Source organism: Pseudophryne corroboree, chromosome 9, assembly GCF_028390025.1.
Source record: "Pseudophryne corroboree isolate aPseCor3 chromosome 9, aPseCor3.hap2, whole genome shotgun sequence".
Taxonomy (NCBI): Eukaryota; Metazoa; Chordata; class Amphibia; order Anura; family Myobatrachidae; genus Pseudophryne; species Pseudophryne corroboree.
In genome coordinates, this window is record NC_086452.1 from 414108643 (window position 1) to 414130530 (window position 21888).

The 21888-nt window shown below is 46.4% G+C and overlaps 1 protein-coding gene across 1 annotated transcript in view; it reads right to left on the reverse strand.

Annotated features, from left to right (window-relative positions):
• Positions 1 to 21888, reverse strand: part of ADAMTS9 (ADAM metallopeptidase with thrombospondin type 1 motif 9) — a 366262-nt gene that overhangs the window by 208438 nt on the left and 135936 nt on the right. The window contains exons 12-14 of the mRNA XM_063940922.1: positions 9032 to 9177; positions 6626 to 6807; positions 6408 to 6544 (exon numbers count right to left, since the gene is read on the reverse strand). Of these exons, the coding sequence (XP_063796992.1) occupies positions 6408 to 6544; positions 6626 to 6807; positions 9032 to 9177 (465 nt within the window). The remainder of the gene's footprint in view (positions 1 to 6407; positions 6545 to 6625; positions 6808 to 9031; positions 9178 to 21888) is intronic.

The window sequence follows — 21888 nt, forward strand, 5'->3', positions numbered from 1 at the left end:
GCGGCAGAGGCCGTGGGTCCTCTGAGATCATTTCTTGGAGTTCTGGGTACCAAGCTCTTCTTGGCCACCCGGACCAATGAGTATAGTTCTTACTCCTCTCCTTCTTATTATTCTCATTACCCTGGGTATGAGAGGCAGAGAAGGGAACACATACACCGACTGGTACACCCACGGTGTTACCAGAGCGTCTACAGCTATCGCCTGAAGGTCCCTTGACCTGGCGCAATATCTTTGTAGCTTTTTGTTGAGGCGGGACGCCATCCTGTCCACCTGTGGCCTTTCCCCACGGTGTACAATCATTTGGAAGACTTCTGGATGAAGTCCCCACTCTCTCGGGTGGAGGTCTGCTGAGAAAGTTCTCAGTTGTCCACTCCGGGAATGAACACTGCTGACAGTGCTAACACATGATTTTCCGCCCATCGGAGAATCCTTGTGGCTTCTGCCATCGCCATCCTGCTTCTTGTGCCGCCCTGTCGGTTTACATGAGCGACCGCCGTGATGTTGTCTGACTGGATCAGCACCGGCCGGTGTTGAAGCAGGGGTCTAGCCTGACTTAGGGCATTGTAAATGGCCCAAAGTTCCAGAACATTTATGTGTAGGGAAGTCTCCTGACTTTTCCATAGGCCTTGGAAGTTTCTTCCCTGTGTGACTGCCCCCCAGCCTTGAAGGCTGGCCTCCGTGGTCACCAGGACCCAGTCCTGTATGCCGAATCTGCGGCCCCCTAGAAGATGTGCAGTCACCACCACAGCGACACCCTGGCCCTTGGAGACAGGGTTATCCACCGATGCATCTGAGAATGCGACCCGGACCACTTGTCCAACAGATCCCACTGGAAGATCCTTGCATGGGACATGGCGAATGGAAATTCTTCGTAAGAAGCTACCATCTTTCCCAAGGCTCGCGTGCATAGATGCACCGATACCTGTATTTGTATTAGGAGGTCTCCGTCTAGAGACGCCAACTCCTTGGACTTCTCCTCTGGGAGAAACCCTTTTTATCCTGTTCTGTGTCCAGAACCATACCCAGGAACAGTAGACGCGTCGTAGGAACCAGCAGTGACTTTGGAATATTCAGAATCCAGCCGTGCTGTTGTAGCACTTCCCGAGATAGTGCTACTCCGACGAACAACTGCTCCCTGGACCTCGCCTTTATAAGGAGATCGTCCAAGTACGGGATAAGTACTTCGGCCATTACCTTGGTAAATACCCTCGGTGCCGGGGACAGACCAACGGCAACGTCTGGAATTGGTAATGACAATCCTGTACCACCATTTTGAGGTACACCTGGTGACGAGGGTAAATAGGGACATGCAGGTAAGTATCCTTGATGTCCAGTGATACCCTGAAATTTTCCAGGCTTGCAATAATCGCCCTGAGCGATTCCATTTTGAACTTGAACCTTCGTATATAAGTGTTCAAGGATTTCAATTTTAGAATGGGTCTCACCGAACCGTCTGGTTTCGGTACCACAACATTTTGGAATAGTAACCCCGGCTTGTTGAAAGAGGGGTACCTTGATTTCACTTGATGGAAGTACAGCTTGTGAATTGCCGCCAGTACTACCTTTCTCCGAGGGCAGCAGGCAAGGCTGATGTGAGGCAACGGCGAGGGGGAGTCGTCTCGAACTCCAGCCTGTATCCCTGTGATACTACTTGCAGAACCTAGGGATCCACCTGTGGGCAAGCCCACTGATCCCTGCAGTTCCCGAGACGCGCCCCCACCGCACCTGTCTCCACCTGTGGAGCCCCAGCGTCATGCGGTGGACTCAGAGGAAGCGAGGGAAGATATTTGATCCTGGAACTGGCTGACTGGTGCAGCTTTTTCCTTCTTCCCTTGTCTCTGTACAGAAAGGAAGCGCCTTTGACCCGCTTGCTTTTCTGAAGCCGAAAGGACTGTACCTGAAAATACGGTGCTTTCTTTAGGCTTTTGTGAGGAAACCTGAGGTAAAAATTTTTCTTCCCAGCTGTTGCTGTGGATACGAGGTCCCAGAGACCATCCCCAAACAATTCCTCACCCTTATAAGGCAGAATCTCCATGTGCCTTTTAAATGCAGCATCACCTGTCCACTGCCGGGTTTCTACTACCCTCCTGGCAGAATGGACATTGCATTAATTCTGCATGCCAGCCGGCAAATATCCCTCTGTGCATCCTTTATATATAAGACAACGTCTTAAATATGCTCAATGTTAGCAAATATTATTATCCCTGTCTTAGCGTATTAATATTATCTGACAGGGTGTCAGACCACGCTGCAGCAGCACTATTTATGCTGAGGCAATTGCAGGTTTCAGTATATAACCTGAGTGTGTAAATACAGACTTCAGGATCGCCTCCTGCTTTTTATCAGCAAGTTCTTCAAGGTGGCCGTATCCTAAGACGGCAGTGCCACCTTTTTACAAACGTGTGAGCGCCTTATCCACCCTAAGGGATATCTCCCAACGTGACCTATCCTCTGGCGGGAAAGGGTACGCCATCAGTAACTTTTTAGAAATAACCAGTTTCTTATTGGGGGAAACCACGCTTCTTTACACACTTCATTCATTCATCTGATGGGGGAACAAAACAGTGGCTGTTTTTTCTCCCCAAAAATAAAACCCCTTTTATGTGGTACTTGGGTTTATGTCAGAAAATGCGTAACACATTTTTCATTGCCGATATCATGTAACGGATGTTCCTAGTGGATTGTGTATATGTCTCAACCTCGTCGACACAGGAGTCAGACTCCGTGTCGACATCTGTGTCTGCCATCTGAGGTAACGGGCGTTGTTTTGAGCCCCTGATGGCCTTTGAGACGCCTGGGCAGACGCGGGCTGAGAAGCCGGCTGTCCCACAGCTGTTACGTCATCCAGCCTTTTATGTAAGGAGTTGACACTGTCGGTTAATACCTTCCACCTATCCATCCACTCTGGTGTCGGCCCCACAGGGGGCGACATCCCATTTATCGGCCTCTGCTCCGCCTCCACGTAACCTTCCTCATCCAACATGTCGACACAGCCGTACCGACACACCGCACACACACAGGGAATGCTCTGACTGAGGACAGGACCCTACAAAGTCCTTTGGGGAGACCGAGAGAGAGTATGCCAGCACACACCAGAGCGCTATATAATGCAGGGATTAACACTATAATTGAGTTATTTTTCCCCAAATAGCTGCTTGTATACATATATTGCTCCTAAATTTAGTGCCCCCCCTCTCTTTTTAACCCTTTGAGCCTGAAAACTATAGGGGAGAGCCTGGGGAGCTGTCTTCCAGCTGCACTGTGAAGAGAAAATGGCGCCAGTGTGCTGAGGGAGAAGCCCCGCCCCCTTTTCGGCGGACTTTCTCCCGCTTTTTCTGTGATACTGGCAGGGGTAATTTTACATCTATATAGCCTCTGGGACTATATATGATGTATATTTTGCCAGCCAAGGTGTTATTTATTGCCCTCAGGGCGCCCCCCCCCCAGCGCCCTGCACCTATCAGTGACCGAAGTGTGAGGTGTACATGAGGAGCAATGGCGCACAGCTGCAGTGCTGTGCGCTACCTTGGTGAAGACCGAAGTCTTCTGCCGCCGATTTTCCGGACCTTCTTCGTGCTTCTGGCTCTGTAAGGGGGACGGCGGCGCGGCTCCGGGAACGAACACCAAGGTCGGGTCCTGCGGTCGATCCCTCTGGAGCTAATGGTGTCCAGTAGCCTAAGAAGCCCAAACTACCACCTGTTAGGTAGGTTCGCTTCTTCTCCCCTTAGTCCCTCGCTGCAGTGAGTCTGTTGCCAGCAGATCTCACTGAAAATAAAAAACCTAAATATACTTTCTTTCTAGGTGCTCAGGAGAGCCCCTAGTGTGCATCCAGCTCAGCCGGGCACAGAAATCTAACTGAGGTCTGGAGGAGGGTCTTAGTGGGAGGAGCCAGTGCACACCAGGTAGTCCTAAAGCTTTCTTTAGTTGTGCCCAGTCTCCTGCGGAGCCGCTAATCCCCATTGTTCTTACGGAGTCCCAGCATCCACTTAGGACGTTAGAGAAAATATATTGAAAAGCCAGATTCACATAATACACTTCAGTTCCCCTATGTGTCACTCCAGCCAGCACCAGCCAGTGTCACTCCAGCCAGCACCCGCCTGTGTCACTCCAGCCATCTCCCCCGTGTGTATTTGGCTCCCTCAGTTCTCAGCCTACGTAGTGCTGCTGCATGTCTGGCTGGAGTGCAGCGGTTTACAGATCTCTTGTGGTCACGTGACTTTGAATGTTGGGAGCCACATTTGAATAAAGAAAGAGCTGCATGTGGCTCAAGAGCCACGCGTTGGCCACCACTGACCTAGAAGAACTGCTTTACCCGGTAATTTGCTTCCCTGTACGAAAGGGGGAAAAAGCTGGGACCAGCAAGTGACGCAGCACTCAAATGATGGGTAAAAAGTCATGATTTTCACACTTTTCTGTGTAAAAGTGGTATAAAATTCAAAGCACCAATTAGTCGTATGGCAAAACCAGGTTAATTTTGCCTTAAAACTCATTGCCGCTTTAAATCTATCTAGCGGCTATATAGCCAGAACCATGCCGGGGCTAGCAAATCGGAGTCTATTACATGTGAGCCAATGACTAGTTAGAGCAAGGACGGGCAACAGGCGGACCTCTGGATCTGTGGCCCGCAGCTTCTTCCTCCTTCCATTATTAAAAGCGTTATTTATTATAGCTTGTACAGTGTTATAATGCCTGCTGATATATTATTACAGATAGGTTTACATTTCGTTCATTAGTTTACATGTACTGTTTTAATTTATTACTGAGATTAAGGGTAATCTCAGTAATCGTCTGCCCCTATGAAAGTTAGAGGGCCACCCATGCGTGCCCTGAAGTGCATCAGGTTGCCTGCTACCGGCTTAGAGTGCAGTAAAAAACAGTTCTGAATAAAAAGCTTCACTTGATGTCCGCTCTGACTGACAGGAGGGGTAGCCTGCCCTTTTGCCAGGGCATAAACACAATAGTTCTTTTGAGAGCGACACATAACTAATACTGTCACATCTTAAAAGAGCACTCAAACAAAAGAACTGAATCAGTGTGTGGCATTTGCCTCATGCTACTGTAAGATCACAGGACTGCCTCTGTACATTTTTACAAATGTTAGTGGTTATTAACAATACCCCTTAAATGATCTAACAAATGAAAAAAACAAAGCAACAATTGATTTAATGAAATAAAGGAAAAGAAAACCCAACCTTCAATATCTAAATAAAACATCTAAGAAGATGAATACTTTGCACATTCCCACCATTGCTCAGATTGTGCCTGTAAACTCCCACTAACACCAAAAAAGCACGCTACCCGTCTGAAAGATAAACAGATCAGCAGGAGTAGTAAACATGCAGAGGATACCAAGGGACCCTCCTGCCAGTCCGGTCCCTTTTTTATGAAACAGATAGAAACATAGAATTTGACGGTAGAGAAGTACCACCTGGCACATCTTGTCTGCCAGTGTACGCACAGGTTAATTTTTGCTGGGAGCCAATTAACCTACCAGTATATTTGGAGTGTGGGAAGAAACCGGAGTATCTGAAGGAAACCTACGCAAGTACTGGGAGAATATACAAACTCCACACAGGGAATCAAACCCATGACCTCAGTGCTGTGAGGTACCTACAGTAGTTGCCAGTTAACATTGTTCTGCCATTGGTACAGCAGCTTACATGAACTAAATGAGCAATGGTGGTCGTGTGTTGAAGGCAAGGAACTCAACTGATACCCCAACTTCTGTACCATGGCTCTATTTCTTGCCCTGCTACTTTTCTGTGGGGTTAAGCCTGTTGTCACCCCCTAAATCCACCCCCTCTACCCCCACCAGGTTAGTCCTACAAATAAAGCCCTCCATGGCTGCCTGAACCATGGTCAAGTGCACATGTTAGGGTCAGCCATCTTAAGTGCAGGATTGAGTTGTTCCTATCTTTCTTCATGTAATTCATTGTAATGGTTTACTCGTGCATATGCGCAAATCAGAGAGTTAGTCTGCGCATGTGCAAAGGAGCTCTCCCATAGACTCAGGCATTTTTCCTTGTTGTGTACACAGTAGACAACATCGGAAATCGACCATCGATTGCCACATGTGATAGTGACAACCTTCGTCCTGATTTCATTGAATTGGAAATCCATCGTCATTGTTCTGAAAAGATCAACGGATGGCGGTTGCATGGCCATCCCTATCGCATGGCACCAGTTAAAAGTCGTACTGCCTTGCAGGACATACCATCCTGCAGTTACCCACTTTACAGGCAGGCTATACCAGCTCCCATGCCCCCCTTGGTGCCTCTGCACTACACTCTAGGTAAGTGGTCTTTTTGGGAACAAGTTTGACATATTTGTTATTATTTTTTAATTAGCCTTTACGTTTGCGCTGCTAACATGATAAACCGCAATCCACAAATCAAGTGCGTATTTACCCGACACAATCCTTGCACGCAGATGTCATTTGTGTCCGGCCCGCATGACGTCCCATCGACAACTCTGTCCTTGAGCTGGTAATAGGCTGTGCTCCCTGCCACGCGGCAGAACAGTTTACAGCGGTCCTTCATTAGAACTGTGGACAGATACAAAAGGTTTGTCAATAACATTTAATTTCAGCAGAACAAGTGGAAGAGACCTTTCAGCTGCAACTTACTTCCACTGTACTTAGGCACCCAGCGCACGTTAGGAGGTAGACCGTTGATATTGAAATGCTTCCCATCAAAGTCAGCGCACTGCTCCTCTCTGAAGTCTTTCTTCTGTTTGGAACAGGGTTCAGTGTTGCAAGATTTAAACTTCATCCTTCGCCCCACGCAGTATTTACCGCCGTTTTTTGGCCTGAACAAAAACAGAATGTTACAGATAATCCCTAGGCAGAAAGAACCATAATAGTGCTGGACAAGATGAATATGAATTATGACTTTAATAAATAGAACGTGGTCATTAATTTATAGAATAAGTTCTATTTGCTTTCAAATATTTTTCTGGAATAATTATATAAAATTATGAATTACAACTGAAAGCCGTTTTACTATTCACTGATGAACAATCGTCTTTGGACAAGTTGTATGCACATGGAAATATCAGAGTCTGATAAACATGATGTTAAGCCTGATTCAGTTGCAGCTGTCCAATGTTATTTTTTTACTTCATTGGAGCTGTGATATGCATGTGCTGCAATGGTGCTGTGATATGCATGTGCTGCAATGGTGCTGTGATATGCATGTGCTGCAATGGTGCTGTGATATGCATGTGCTGCAATGGTGCTGTGGCACTGGTCGCAGTGTGAGGGATGCCGCATGCTGATGGACAAGCTGTGGCTGTTTGGTGGTAGCGACGGGGAGGAGCGTCCAAAACACAGGCTAATTGTCAGCATTTTAGGGGCATACCGAAGCCAGCGACTGCTTCATCAGATACAACTTCACTGGCCTCTGTAGCTGGACATTCTGTACAACCTTAGGGTGTCACAGATGTCCGATGGCCCATGCAATGGTGATCCGATGCTGCATCTTCAGCGGATCTGAGAAGCCGCCTCCTGCTGCATTACCATAGCTTTACAGATCCACTGCAACCAAAGATGCAGCACCGATCACTCCTACATCCACCTCTTAATCAGACCCATTGTTAGTACATGTAGAAACAAAATTGTCTATCTATAATCACTCAATCTGCCTAATAATGTCATTGTTTTCAATGAAGATATTTTGATGAAATCATTTGTGTGGCGTACACATGGAATGATTCCGAGATGGAAGCATTTCCGATTATTCATGAAATTCTCCGAAGGTGGGAGGATTGTGCATGCCCCAGAGCTGCAATGCGTATGTGCTGCGATGCAGCTGCGGCTCCAATCGCAGTGTCGGAGAAGCCGTTACCTGGTTGACAGGCTACAGCCATTGCGGGGAGGGGAGAATGTCCGTTTCAGAAAATGGGGGGTGTCGGCCTAGTTTCTGGGCCAGCGTGGATCAGAGAAGCCCCATTCCTTAATACACCTTCTGCAGCATTAGCATCATTTCACACAGACGCTGCATACACAAACGCAGCAGCTCTCCATCTCTAAATCAGGCCTACAGTGACAATTCCAAGATTTTGTTGCATACAATCGCATTCTTTTAAACACAGGTGTGCCACGACCATTTTTACGCAGAGAAACATGGCGCCAGCATCACTACTGCCATGGCCAGCCTGCGTGACCATAGACTCACCCAGGGAGTCAATGGTTCTCATTATTGCGTCAACGCTGCATACAGTTGTGTCCTTCCTCATCCCTGCCGCAATGCATTTGCACGTGCGCATGCATCGCGACAGCAACTATTCGCATCTGACATTTTGTTTGATACTGGCTATCGGTTGGGAGGGGTAGAAATCAAACGCAATTTGCCACAGGTCCTCCTCTATCATGGCACACACAGATAGGTTTGCCCTGTGCATATGAAGTACAAATAACAAGCTAAATGATTAGTTAAGAATGAGGCAAGTTATGTTACGTTTTATAATTCTTTAAGGTTTATTGGGCACGCCCTCCCTTAGATTGCTTCTAAAGAAGGGTGCTTCACCAATAAATGTTGGGTGACTGGATGTTTGCCGTTTCTCTCCCCATAACCAACTTGATTTTTTCAATCAAAATAAATTTGTTTCACGCCAAATCTGGTGTCTGGTTCTTTATTTAACGTATTTTACATGTTTGCAGTTAAGTGGTTTTAACTTAACATTAAGGGGTCTATTCATGAAGCAGTGAGAAGAGTGGAGAAGTGAGCCTGTAGAGAAGTTGCCCATGGCGACCAATCAGCTACTCCGTACAATTGTATAGTATGCAAATTATAAATGTTACTTCAATGCTGATTGGTTGCCATGGGCAACTTCTCCACTGGCTCACTTCTTCATACTTTTCACTGCTTCATGAATAGACCCATAAGGAAGGTAAAAAGTTTAGAGTACCAGGTTCTTACTCAAATACAAAGGCCATTGGGGCAATTATTAGATAGTTAGCACAGTGGACAAAACAGACTTAAATATAGTAAATTGTGTAACTCTGTATAATAATAATAATATATCCTCTTACTCTGGCCTGTTGCACTCTCGAATGGAGGTTTTAATTCCCCCACTACAAGATCTGGAACAAGGCCCAAACGGACTCCAGGATCCCCACGAACCATCGATAACTGATCCATCTCGTTCCCTCGGAATACACAGGCCATACCTGCAGTACTGTAGGGATAAACACAGAGATAATACAGATGTCATACACAATGTTTTCTTCAAAGAGTATGAGATGGAAGAATTCAAGTGTGAAGAGATAATGTTTTATTTATTAACAAGTTCCACATTAACCCACTTTCTACGCATGAAGTTATTTATTTATACCATAATCTGACGTGAACTGCACTTGAACCTCCAACTTCAATTCACTGACTGGAACCCTACATAGCAGGTTGGCGTTATATCTGCTGTATATCATTATTATGTAATCACCTGTCTGTAATTTATTATACACCAAAACTGCAATATATTAGAGTACTGGAATAAACTTCTGTGAGTTATAACAATTATGATAAGAACCTAGTACTGTAAAGTGCTGTAATCAGGAAAAATCCTGTCACCACACAAATATTAAGGAAGCAGCCACACCCTGCTGCAAACTAATAGGATACAGTAAGATACCGCAGTATGATAGCGCTCGACTTGTGACCTCATGTATTTGTAGTGACATAACATTCTTCTGTGGTTCCTATTACGCTTACAATTCAGATGTGATGCCAATATACTGTATGTACTAACTCCTGTAAATAATGTGTATAATCTGTGAGTTCTGATGCCCAGGGCTGGCCTGACCTAGACTCTGGCAGGGCCGTCGAGAGCGGGCATGAAGGGGCGTAGCCAAATTCAGGGATGCGTGGCCATGCCCCCTCAAAAAAAGTAAAAGTAGCACAGGGGGCGCTGACCGCCACATATTTGTTCCCCTAAGCAACACTGCACAGGGAATAATGTTGAAGCAAAGAAGGACCAATCAGTGTCAGTGGAGTGTTCACAGGCAGCCAATTACAAGCCGTTCACTATATCCAGCAACTGTCATCACCAATCAGTTATTTGCATGTATCCTTCAGTACCGGCAAATAATACCAGTGGCGTGCGGGGAGGTGAGGCAGAGCCTTTCCTGTCATACTAAAGTATCAGTCAGAGTTTTGACTTTACAAGGTAAATGAAAAATACAAAGAATATATTAGAAATATCTTTTTTGTATTATTCAAATCATTTTTATAGTCAAAACTCTAACGTGAAATGTCTATAGCAGGTGAGGCAGTGCCTCCCGTGCTTATCTTTTCCGCACATCTCTGATCAACTCTCACCAAATTTCCAGCAGTATATACTGCTGCACCTGTGTGTAATGCCCACATGTATATACTGTTGCACCTGTGTATAATGCCCACATGTATATACTGCTGCATTTGTGTATAATGCCCATATGCACCTTTTGGCTTTTATATTGGGGGTAATTCCAAGTTGATCGCAGCAGGAATTTTGTTAGCAGTTGGGCAAAACCATGTGCACTGCAGGGGAGGCAGATATAACATGTGCAGAGAGAGTTAGATTTGGGTGTGGTGTGTTCAATCTGCAATCTAATTTGCACTGTAAAAAAAAAGCAGCCAGTATTTACCCTGCACAGAAATAAAATAACCCACCCAAATCTTACTCTCTCTGCACATGTTATATCTGCCTCCCCTGCAGTGCACATGGTTTTGCCCAACTGCTATAAAAATTCCTGCTGCGATCAACTTGGAATTAACCCCAAAATTCCTGCTGCGATCAACTTGGAATTACCCCCATTGTGCGTAAATCTGGCTTTGGTACTAGCCAGTGCCTCCTGAGCTATTTACCTCAGCTCACATCCCTGAATAATACGTCTCTTCCAGGCTTAAATCCATCTTTCTCCCCAGTCTGCATGTGTTCGCAGTTGTGCAAACATAATATTACTGTATTTGGTCTATGTTATTACACCTACGTATCACCTGTCCAATCCCAGACAGGCCTAAGTGGTAACATCATGCAAATCTGCATGAGCACCCATGCATGTGCACACTGTTCTGTGTTTGCGGAAGACACTACGCCATATGGCGAATCCTAAGGGGCCCTACACACTGGCCGACCCGCCGCCGAGCTGCCCGATGGCGGATACGGCCGACGAGCGACCCGGCGGCGGGGGGGCAGTGACGGGGGGAGTGAAGTTTCTTCACTCCCCCCGTCACGCGGCTCCATTGAAGTACCGGCAAATATGGACGAGATCGTCCATATTGGCCTGCATGCACAGCCGACGGGGGACCAGCGATGAACGAGCGCGGGGCCGCGCATCGTTCATCGCTGGAGCCTCCACACTGAAAGATATGAACGAGTTCTCGTTCATTTATGAACGAGATCGTTCATATCTTTCAAAAAATCGGCATGTGTGTAGGGCCTATAACTCTATATCAGCCACTAAGTGTAATTTATAACAAAGATCATTGATCGCTATAAATAATGAGTTTTTTTTTTTTTTTTTGCCAATACCGTATTGGCAATACCAGAATATAAAAACAAAAACAAAGGAATTATAGGTACTGTATATGACAACAAACATGAGCCAATTTGTACAGTAGCACAACCGCAGCTCCCAGAAAGCTTTGCCAAATATAGGTTCCCCATCCACTAGAGAGCCACAGATAGCTCAGATGTGGGACAAATAGGCTTTGAAGTAAAACTGCAAATTCCATAACAGGAGACGAGAGCCGACAGCGGTGGAAAGCCACATTGATGCAGTGCAGAAGACAATCTCAAACCCATTACCCATGAGTACAGTGTGATTGTATTGCTGCAATTCAGCATCGGCAAAATTAGATTGCAAGCTGGGGCACCTTCATCACTATATACAGGTAGATTGTAAGTGATAAATGAGCCTCTTGGATCCCATTACTTGTTATATCACTGATGTCGTTTCACTAATCTCCAGGAAGAAGATGACAGATCCATCAGTCAGAGCTTTATATGGAAGGTTGAGCTGTAACAATGGTTCTGCCGGCTAGTGGCTACAATACATTAAAAAAAACAACCTACCTACTGTATTGGCTCTTTTAAACTCAACAGGTAAAATATCAGGTGAGTTTAAGGTTCAGCTTTAGTAGTTCACCTGTAGTAGGTAAGTTTTAGTAGTGCAATGTTAAAGTGTACCTTTCATGATGGTTTGCAAAATCTAGTATATATAGACCAGGCTGAGTAACAGCGTAACTGCAGTGCAAATTTATTCACATACATTATTCATGGAAAAGAGTTAAGGGCCCCATACACTAGAGCGATAATGCCCAATTTCATCCGATTTCGGGCATTCGGCCTGATATATCGGCTGAAATCGGGCATTTTGGAGGCGTTTCCGATCCGATGCGCGTTCCCGTGAGCATCGGATCGAATCCTCCAGATTGAATGTGCTGCACAATCAATCTGGTCCGACCCCGCAGGTGTGGCTGGGATCACCCAGGATCGCCCAAGATACATCGTATGCAAAAGGACAGCATACGATGTATCGTGGGCGATACTGCCCCCCCGGGAGGCTGCCGGGGGTGATCGCCCGCGACATGGCCATCTGACATGTTGTGGTAGTGTATGTATTGCTGCCTCACAGCACTGAGGTCATGGGTTCGATTCCCACCATGGCCCTAACTGTGCGGAGTTTGTATACTCTCCCTGTGCTTGCGTTGGTTTCCTCCGGGTACTCCGGTTTCCTCCCATACTCCAAAAATATACTGGTAGGTTAATTGGCTCCCAAGAAAATTAACCATAGCATCAATGTGTGATATGTGATAGGGAATATAGGGGGTCATTCCGAGTAGTTTGCTCATTATTTTTTTTCGCTACGGAGCGATTAGTCGCAAACTGCGCATGCGCAATGTACGCAGGGCGCCTGCACCAAGTAAATTAGCACAAAAGTTTGATATTTTACTCACGGCGTAACAAAGTTTTTTCATCGTTCTGCTGATCTTAGTGTGATTGACAGGAAGTGGGTGTTTCTGGGCGGAAACTGGCCGTTTTCCGGGAGTGTGCGGAAAAACGCAGGCGTTTCAGGGAAAAACGCGGGAGTGTCTGGAGAAACGGGGGAGTGGCTGGCCGGACGCTGGGCGTGTGTGTGACGTCAAACCAGGAACGAAACTGACTGAACTGATCGCTATTTCTGAGTAGGTCTGGAGCTAATCAGAAACTGCTAAGAAATTTCTATTCGCAATTCTGCTAATCTTTCGTTCGCAATTCTGCTAAACTAAGATACACTCCCAGAGGGCGGCGGCTTAGCGTGTGCAATGCTGCTAAACGCAGCTAGCGAGCGAACAACTCGGAATCACCCCCATAGATTGTAAGCTCCACTAGGGCAGGGACTGTTGTGAACGGCCATAGTATTCTCTGTAAAGTGCTGCGGAATATGTATGCGCTATATAAATAACTTGTTGTAAATAATAAATCTGGAGCAGAGGTGACACCCGGTGCGCACCCTTGATATGCTCATGGCAAAAAAGGGTGGGCCACAAAAGGGGGCGTAGCCTTGCAGATCGTCACTCCGGAGGCGTTCCCAGCATCTCTGGAGATGCAGGGCTGTACTGGGCTGCCCCCGGAGACTGTTGGCTCTTCTGCTATGACAGGAGCCAGGTGCTGTAGAAGAATTTCCCACTGCAGCACCTGGCTTCTGTCACTGCGGAGTAGTCCACAGATTGGTGTCACCCCCTTCTAGGCTTCACATTCGGATGTGGGCCGCACCCCCCGCGTGACACCACTGATCTGGAGTATGTTAAGAGAGGAGGGTCCCGTGTGAAGCTCATACTTGTGCATTCATATAACTTGGTATTACAGGTATACACCTCAGATTAATTCTTTTCATCAGGTTCTTATCCTCATATGCTGATTACAGGGCTGTCCACATGTCTTTAGCTAACATTTTCTCATGTATACTAGAATAAATGTGCTGTTCAACACTTAAGCCTATTGTTCCCATGGCTTTTGTTATATCATATGGGTTTGGACTGTCACCTGGGCTAACTGTAACTTTCCATACCCTCTCGCACTTCAGTGATACACTTAAATATTCTAGATGGAGCATAGAACCAGAGAACCAGCTGGTGAATGTATGAGGGCAGCATTGCAGCAATACAGCGCTTGGGATGCAGGATACTCGCAGGGTCCTTTGAGCTAAGTGGAACGTATCCGTGTCCCACTGCAGCACAGTGACAAGATGGCGCTGCACCTGCACAGAAGACCAAACGGTGGCCATCTTAGTAAAGGAGAATGCTTCAGTAAAGAAGCATTCCTGGAGATAGTGCATTCCATAACTTTAAGACTTCTCACGTGCCCTCTATGAACTCAACCTGCTTGCAATTGTTTCATTATAACACAGTTATGTCTTTGAGGCAAAAAGTGGAGATGCAAGTTAGTTGCGTACACCTCTCCATCTTTATATGATCGGCACTGGAGAATGCTCAGTGCACAAACACGTAAAACTGAGTTGCGTTTAACTCTGTATCACCTCTTTAGCCATACTTGCCGACATTGGCAAGACTCTCTCTCCGGAAGATTCTCCATCCAGGTGGGCAGCTTGGGGGCATGGTGTGGCAAATTGCGTCATCATCGCTTCGTCCCTGTAATGTTTTGCAGCTATTTTCAACCCTACATAGTGAATTTTGTTATTATTCCCTGTGCTTCACCTACATTACCCAGAAAGCACCAGGATGTGGGAGACTTGGAACTTTCTTGGAAATTCCGGGAACATATGCATGTATACCTTTAAATGAACTCTGTTTCTAAATGAGACCCTTATTTAAAAAAAAAAACCAAACAAACAAAGTGAAGTGAAGATAAACCTTTGTTATATTAACATTTTTAATCCTATGAGGAAAAGTATTATTTTCTTAGGAATTATTACAGTAGCCAGGTGAGCAGATTAAGGTCCTTTCTGTTTATGAAACTATATACTGCAGTCTTATTAAGTTTCCTGTACTTCAACCTTCTTTAAATCAAACCTGCTGCACCTGAGGGGTCAAGAGGAGAGAATAACGCTGAACAATGCAGGTAACATAATCCTTTGTAACACAGGACATAAATGGAATTCCAGCTGGAGAATGAAATTCCTTCCTTATCAACAAGTGCTATTTCACATTTTGGGGCAAATTCAGTATGAATCGCAAGTAGCGATTCGTACAGATTTTTTGCTGAGGGGCCGCGGGCGCATGCGCAGCGGGCCCTACTGCGCATGTGCCCGCAATTTCTGCGGGGGGCTGCAGAAATGACATTCGCCTCTGCCTGTCAATCAGCGTTGCGGGGGCGTGCCAGCCCAAACGGTGGGCTGGTACGCGCGAACGGGGGCGTGTCGGGGGTGCGGCTGCGTGACGTCACATGCAGCCGCTGTGATAAGAAAAACGGCGCTGGGACTCCTGCGACCACAGCTAAGCTGCGCCGGCAGGAGTCATCCTTAATTTCTGCTAACAAGCAGAAAAATGCGTGCTGTTCGCAATTGCTGCTTGAAGCAGGGGTGGGGGGGAGGCGCCGGTCAGCATGCTGGACGGCCTTGCCCAGTGCTGGGTGGCCCCCAGCATGCGTGCTAATGGTTAGCAAATTCTGCTGATTAGCAGCATCCGCTAACCTTACTGAATTGGCCCCTTTATCAATAATTACATTGGGGGTAATTCCAAGTTGATCGCAGCAGGACATTTTTTAGCAGTTGGGCAAAACCATGTGCACTGCAGGGGGGGGGCAGATATAACATGTGCAGAGAGGGATAGATTTGGGTGGGATGAATTCAATCTGCAATCTAAATTGCAGTGTAAAAATAAAGCAGCCAGTATTTACCCTGCACAGACACAAAATAACCCACCCAAATCTAACTCTCTCTGCAAATGTTATATCTGCTCCCCCTGCAGTGCACATGGTTTTGCCCAACTGCTAAAAAATGTCCTGCTGCGATCAACTTGGAATTACCCCCCATTGAGCGCAAATCTTCCGATCGTCCATTTGTTGCCGCCTCTTCCCCAGAGCCAGCTTTATAAATAGTTTGAATCATTTTAAGTCCTTATTATGTCCTTATGATGAATATAATATATAAAAATCCCTATGGTAGCCAGTAAGCATTTCACTGTACACTACCCCCACTCCGACGTGATTTGTTTCCCCCATGCCTGCATAGTGTATAAACCTGCCTGAAAAGGCACAAAGCTTTGTAGAGTGCTTTTTTAGTTTTTCACCCACTTGCCCATGGGAAAGTATTTGTTAAAAAAACAACAACACTTTAGGGTATTTTCATGTACCCTTTCACAAAAAAATCTCGGGTCCGACTTAGATTACTGAACATGGTCTTCCCTTTGCCGGCTCTTGAAAATGACATCATTTCCAAATGCTGATGAACTGGCTCTCGCATAACCCGGTTCACACTGCAGGCAGCCAGTGTTTGGTGCCGTGTTCGATAATGGTAGCGACCAGGGTCAGATTCCTGGATAGCACAACCAGAGCAGACCCTTTGACACCAAGCCTGGACCTGGGTTTGGTGTGAATGGGGTAATTGTTACAAAGTATGGTTGAAAAAATACATAGGGCCATCAAATACGAAATACCCATTTCTGCAGCGGGGTACACTGTGTTCCACATGAGTGTAGAGATGGATCTTGATCCAGAGGTACCAACAGGCTAAAGCTTTAGACTGTCCCTGAATGCATTGCGGGGCCTCCTCTATAACCCCGCCTCCAGGAACTGTGAGCTCAGTTTAAGAGTTGGTGCCTGCATGAAGCAGGTCACTTAACAGGGAACCTGCGCTAGGCAGCCCTGAAAAAGCTTTTTAGAAGACTTCAAGGGCTGCAGCACTTCATATGTCAGTGTGACATACTGTGCTGCGGCTCCATCACCTCCTCAGCGACGTTGCATACTCCAGCTGGCTCTGTTCTCGGGTACTTGCGGCGGAGAAGCTCCGGTTCCTAGGCACACCACCGCAGACGCTCTCCTGGTTCGCGTGGCTGCTACTAAGAGAGGAAGTAAGGGTCCCCCAGGCGGGACCCGCCATAAAATCGCGTTCCGGTCGTGGTTTAAGGAGACGAACTGCGACGCTGACGTGGACCACCAGGGCATGAGAGCACAGGTCGGATAGTAAAATATCCACTTTAATAAGGCTCCATAGCACCCGGTGGTGAAGACCAGCATAGGGGGAAAAGGCACTTGACCTGTAGCCCTTTGCCCAGCTCCGGGCGCCATCTACTGCTGGTGTTCCCGCCCTGGAGCTGCCGCACACTCTCCCTTACTCCCTGACTGAGATGCTGGGTGGCAATTTCTAAAATAGATGCAACTGGTCTCCGGGACTGCATGGCAAGGTCTCCTTTGTAAACCCGTCTGTTCACCAGCACCATGGGTTTTTTTTTTTCAAACAATTTTTATTGCGTTTGTAAAAAGGAGAACAAACATTTTCATATAACAGTATATGGATCGGCATAATGTGAGTGCAATGTATCACAGAACATGGCATGAGGAGAATTCCAATATTAATATTGTAGATACTGTTAGAAAAGTCAGTAGTGTATGCACTGATTACTCCAAATCCATATATATCATAAAAATATTAAATATTAACAATTTTAAGAGAAAAGGAAAACTATAAAAGGAGAATGGGTAGGGAAGGTGGGAACAGGAAAGGGGGGGACGGGATAAACTGAAAAATTTGAGTATCAGCATGTTAATGCATGGGTCAATATTAACATGAGACCAGTAATTAATATTGAGTATACAGTGGTAAACAGACCTCAGATGTATTAGAACCAGATACTAAAGGAGAACAGGGGTAACAGAGACTAGGGCCAGTGGAATTAGACCCATAGGGCAAAGGGATATAGTAGTGCTCTATGAGCTGTCCACAGCGCCGTGGTTTTATAGGCACTTAATTATTCTACATGTCGATAATAAGACAGCGTTAGTTAAGAACAAGTGTACCTGTGCCAGAGTATATTGGGGGTAATTCTGAGTTGATCGCAGCAGGAACTTTGTTAGCAGTTGGGCAAAACCATGGCCCTCATTCCGAGTTGATCGGTCGCAAGGCGAATTTAGCAGAGTTACACACGCTAAGCCGCCGCCTACTGGGAGTGAATCTTAGCTTCTTAAAATTGCGACTGATGTATTCGCAATATTGCGATTACTAACTACTTAGCAGTTTCAGAGTAGCTCCAGACTTACTCTGCCTGTGCGATCATTTCAGTGCTTGTCGTTCCTGGTTGACGTCACAAACACACCCAGCGTTCGCCCAGGCACTCCCACCGTTTCTCCGGCCACTCCTGCGTTTTTTCCGGAAACGGTAGCGTTTTCAGCCACACGCCCCTGAAACGCCGTGTTTCCGCCCAGTAACACCCATTTCCTGTCAATCACATTACGATCGCCGGAGCGAAGAAAAAGCCGTGAGTAAAAATACTTTCTTCATAGTAAAGTTACTTGGCGCAGTCGCAGTGCGAACTTTGCGCATGCGTACTAAGCGGATTTTCACTGCGATGCGATGAAAAAGAACGAGCGAACAACTCGGAATGAGGGCCCATGTGCACTGCAGGGGGGGCAGATATAACATGTGCAGAGAGAGTTAGATTTGGGTGTGGTGTGTTCAATCTGAAATCTAAACTGCAGTGTAAAAATAAAGCAGCCAGTATTTACCCTGCACAGAAATAAAATAACCCACCCAAATCTAACTCTCTCTGCACATGTTATATCTGCCTCCCCTGCAGTGCACATGGTTTTGCCCAACTGCTAACAAAGTTCCTGCTGCGATCAACTCAGAATTACCCCCATTGTACGAGTATTCTGATATATACATAAGGTCTCAGACCGCGCGTTGTTTTTTAGATATATATATATCCCCTTGATGAAGTCCTCACTGTAGGACGAAACGCCTTGGTACAGGGACTTGATGCTCACCCCTTGGACTTCCCATAAGCGGACAGATAAGCTGTTTATATTTTTTAATCTTGTACGTTTGTTACCTGAATTTGTGGCAGGACTGTGCCTATTAAATTGTTACTGTTTTTATTTTACCTTGCTCTCCAAATGATTATTGGAACTAGCAGCATTCCTAATTTTTGAGCTTTTGTAAAAATACTTTTAAAACAGTACACACTATGGGGTATATTTACTAAAAATCGTATTTTTCCGAATGAGGTTAAAGTTCAATCACGAATGACATCGAAAGTGTAAAATTGCAACTTTTTGAATTTATTATGACTAATTTACTAAGCTGTCGTATTCTGCATTTTCGTATTTACCGATGTCGATGTCATTCGTATTTTTTGGCAGTGTTTTACGTGAGTGAATTGTAAAACACTGCCGACTTTAACACAATGAATCTCGGCCGGATCTGTGAGATCCGTGCTGGGCTTCATTGTGCACCTTTCGTAAAAAATAATACATTGTTAAAATAAAAAAATAAAAATGCGTGGGGTCCCCCCTCCTAAGCAAAACCAGCCTCGGGCTCTTTGAGCCGGTCCTGGTTGAAAAAATATGGGGGAAAAAGTGACCGGGGTTCCCCCATATTTAATCAACCAGCACCGGGCTCTGCGCCTGGTCCTGGTTCCAAAAATACGGGGGACAAAAAGCGTAGGGGTCCCCCGTATTTCTGAAACCAGCACCGGGCTCCACTAGCCAGATACATAATGCCACAGCCGGGGGACACTTTTATATTGGTCCCTGCGGCCCTGGCATTACATACCCAACTAGTCACCCCTGGCCAGGGTACCCTGGAGGAGTGGGGACCCCTTCAATCAAGGGGTCCCCCCCCTCCAGCCACCCAAGGGCCAGGGGTGAAGCCCGAGGCTGTCCCCCCCATCCAAGGGCGGCGGATGGGGGGCTGATAGCCTTTTTGTCAAAATTTGAATATTGTTTTTAGTAACAGTACTACAAGTCCCAGCAAGCCTCCCCCGCAAGCTGGTACTTGGAGAACCACAAGTACCAGCATGCGGTGGAAAACCGGGCCCGCTGGTACCTGTAGTAGTACTACTACTAAAAAAATACCCCAATAAAAACAGAAGACACACACCTTGAAAGTAAAAGTTTAATTCATACATCCACACCTCCAAACATACATACTTACCTATGTTCACACGAGGGTCGGTGTTCTTCTCCATGTAGAATCCATGGGGTACCTGTTGGAAAAATTATACTCACATAATCCAGTGTAGTTCGGTCCTCTTCTGTTCTATTTGTAATCCACGTACTTTGCAAAATAAAAAAAACGGATACACGACCACGCACTGAAAGGGGCCCAATGTTTTCACATGGGACCCCTTTCCCCGACTGCCAGGAACCCCCCCCCCCCCTGACTTCTGTCTAAGAGGGTTCCTTCAGCCAATCAGGGAGCGCCACGTTGTGGCACCCTCCTGATTGGCTGTGTGCTCCTGTAGTGTATGTCAGGTAGCACACGGCAGTGATACAATGTAGCGCCTATGCGCTCCATTGTAACCAATGGTGGGAACTTTGTGGTCAGCGGTGAGGTTACTTTCGGTCATACACTACAGGAGCACACAGCCAATCAGGAGGGTGCCACAACGTGGCGCTCCCTGATTGGCTGAAGGAACCCTCTTAGACAGAAGTCAGGGGGGGTTCCTGGCAGTCGGGGAAAGGGGTCCCATGTGAAAACATGGGGCCCCTTTCAGTGCGTGGTCGTGTATCCGTTTTATTTTGCAAAGTACGTGGATTACAAATAGAACAGAAGAGGACCGAACTACACTGGATTATGTGAGTATAATTTTTCCAACAGGTACCCCATGGATTCTACATGGAGAAGAGGACCGACCCTCGTGTGAACATAGGTAAGTATGTATGTTTGGAGGTGTGGATGTATGAATTAAACTTTTACTTTCAAGGTGTGTGTCTTCTGTTTTTATTGGGGTATTTTTTTAGTAGTAGTACTACAGGTACCAGCGGGCCCGGTTTTCCACCGCATGCTGGTACTTGTGGTTCTCCAAGTACCAGCTTGCGGGGGAGGCTTGCTGGGACTTGTAGTACTGCTACTAAAAACAATATCCAAATTTTGACAAAAAGGCTATCAGCCCCCCATCCGCCGCCCTTGGATGGGGGGGGACAGCCTCGGGCTTCACCCCTGGCCTTTGGGTGGCTGGAGGGGGGGGACCCCTTGATTGAAGGGGTCCCCACTCCTCCAGGGTACCCCGGCCAGGGGTGACTAGTTGGGTATGTAATGCCAGGGCCGCAGGGACCAATATAAAAGTGTCCCCCGGCTGTGGCATTATGTATCTGGCTAGTGGAGCCCGGTGCTGGTTTCAGAAATACGGGGGACCCCTACGCTTTTTGTCCCCCGTATTTTTGGAACCAGGACCAGGCGCAGAGCCCGGTGCTGGTTGATTAAATATGGGGGAACCCCGGTCAATTTTGTCCCCATATTTTTTCAACCAGGACCGGCTCAAAGAGCCCGAGGCTGATTTTGCTTAGGAGGGGGGACCCTACGCATTTTTTTTTTAGCAAATTTAACACTTTCCCACCCCTTCCCACTGATAAACATGCACGGATCTCATGGATCCGTGCATGCCTATCAGAACACGGTAAAAAAAAGCAGGTCTGTTTTATTTTAGCACTTTTTCACGATTTGTATTTTTTCACGGCAGTGTTTGACTATTGTCGGCAGTGTTTGTGAATTGCACTTTTTAGTAAATGACCGATTTTTACCAAATTCCAGCCGTATTTGACCGATGGTGTATTCATTCGGATTTTTTTCCTTGGACTTCCAAAAAAATACGAATGCCCTCATCACTGCCGTGATTTCAGTTTAGTAAATTCCCGAGATGACACTTTAAAGAAAAAACACCATCTCGGTCAAAATCGGGACCTTAGTAAATATACCCCTATGTCGCTTTTATCTCTCTTTTTACATGTCCTGCATTTAAGAGTCATCAG